We start from the raw sequence: 1,515 nt of genomic DNA on the forward strand, positions 1-1,515 counted from the left end.
TCCAGCCCAGCTGACACGGAGGTTACCGGGCAAGACCTCGGGACGGGGTTACACAGTTCCGCAAGGGCGAAGGCTGGAGCAACCTGTGACTTTTCCGAGGTCGAGCAGCAGCGATTGAGCTCCGACAGTCCCTTGTGACCCGAAGCAGGTCGGCTGGGACAGCCAGCTTTGCTACTTTACATTTATAGACTGTTCGCCGCAACAGCATTTCACGGGGTTTTGCACAGTAGGAAGTTTCCATAAGGTAGAAATACCCCTGAAAAGCACCCCTCAACCCACTGGTTGCGCTGGCGGCCAGACCTCCCCGCCACACCTGGGTGCCCTCCCAGACCTCCCCGCCACACCTGGGTGCTCTCATCATGGAAGCCCTCCAGGAAGCTCTCCAGGAGCTCGTCGGCGTTGTCGATCCGCTCGGCGTATTCTCCCACGATCCAGATCATGGCAGCCCGGGCCTCGGGCTCGTCCAGGGAGGCGAGGTTCTCGCAGAGGGTGGCGATCACGCTCTCGTACCTTCCCGAGGAGAAGACACGCGGTCACTGAAAGCAAGAAACCCTAGCTCCACTCTAACACTAAACGGCGTCCTGTCACCCTCAGTAGAACCAGGATGTCACTGAAGGCACAGGTAAGCGCTCCTGCCACCCCCTGGGGCTGTCCCCTCTCCCCAGGGCTGCAGCATAACATGACACTGCCCATGCCAGCATGCTTCTCTGCTCTCCAGCCTTGCTGCTGAATTAACTTCTCGGCCCTGCTCACGGGGGCTGCCGCAGAGAAGGAGGAGACCAGAGTCGCTGGCTATTCGTGCAGAGCTCCTGTTCATTACTGATTCAGCTCATTAGTATTTATCACCACTATTAGCACACGGCTTCATGCTCACGCCGTTGCCTATTCATCCTGGCTCAGCTGGAACATTCCCTTCTCTTCCTGCTGCCCTCGATCCAGCATCAGGAGCGCTGAATTAAGAGCCAGAGACGGTTTATGCTGACGTGAGGCACCTCAAAATCTCCGGCAGCTCTTGCTCATTTGGCTCTCTGGATCCAGAACTGCCATTACGGGGCTGGGGCTGGCTTTCTGATTTTTTAATTATTTAATTTTTTTTGTGGGGCAGTATTAAGCAGTGATCACAACCCCGACTGGAAAAAAAAATAAAGCCAGCTTCGCTGCAGGGAGGCTCCAGGTGGTTTCACCACCAACTTGTCCCACCCGAAGGGAGCAGCAGCCCAGCCCTTGCCCACACCTGGGTGTTTTTAGGGTCCCCCCGCAAACGCAGAGGGACAGAAAGAGCCCGTCTTAAGACCAGGAGCATCCCCCTGAGTCTCACAGGCAGCCACATACTTGTTGGGGTACTTGCGAAAGATGTCCTTGATGACGACGATGGCCTCCTGTACCACGTAGTTGACTTTGGTCTGGATGAGGTCGAGCAGGGTGCTGACGCAGCGCTCCGCCGATTGCTGTCGGTGGGACTCAAGTCAGCCAGCAGCGACGCTTTGGCATCCCCGCACCCTCCCTTGCCCTTCC

The 1,515-nt window shown here is 57.1% G+C and overlaps 1 protein-coding gene across 1 annotated transcript in view; it reads right to left on the reverse strand.

The window, feature by feature from the left end:
* Positions 1-1,515, reverse strand: part of LOC104280970 (AP-1 complex subunit beta-1-like) — a gene marked incomplete at its 3' end in the record, with an annotated part of 12,481 nt that overhangs the window by 3,616 nt on the left and 7,350 nt on the right. The window contains 2 exon segments of the mRNA XM_009878808.1: positions 345-510; positions 1,333-1,453. Of these exon segments, the coding sequence (XP_009877110.1) occupies positions 345-510; positions 1,333-1,453 (287 nt within the window).

The sequence above is a fragment of the Apaloderma vittatum genome, unplaced genomic scaffold (genome assembly GCF_000703405.1).
Source record: "Apaloderma vittatum isolate BGI_N311 unplaced genomic scaffold, ASM70340v1 scaffold29910, whole genome shotgun sequence".
Taxonomy (NCBI): Eukaryota; Metazoa; Chordata; class Aves; order Trogoniformes; family Trogonidae; genus Apaloderma; species Apaloderma vittatum.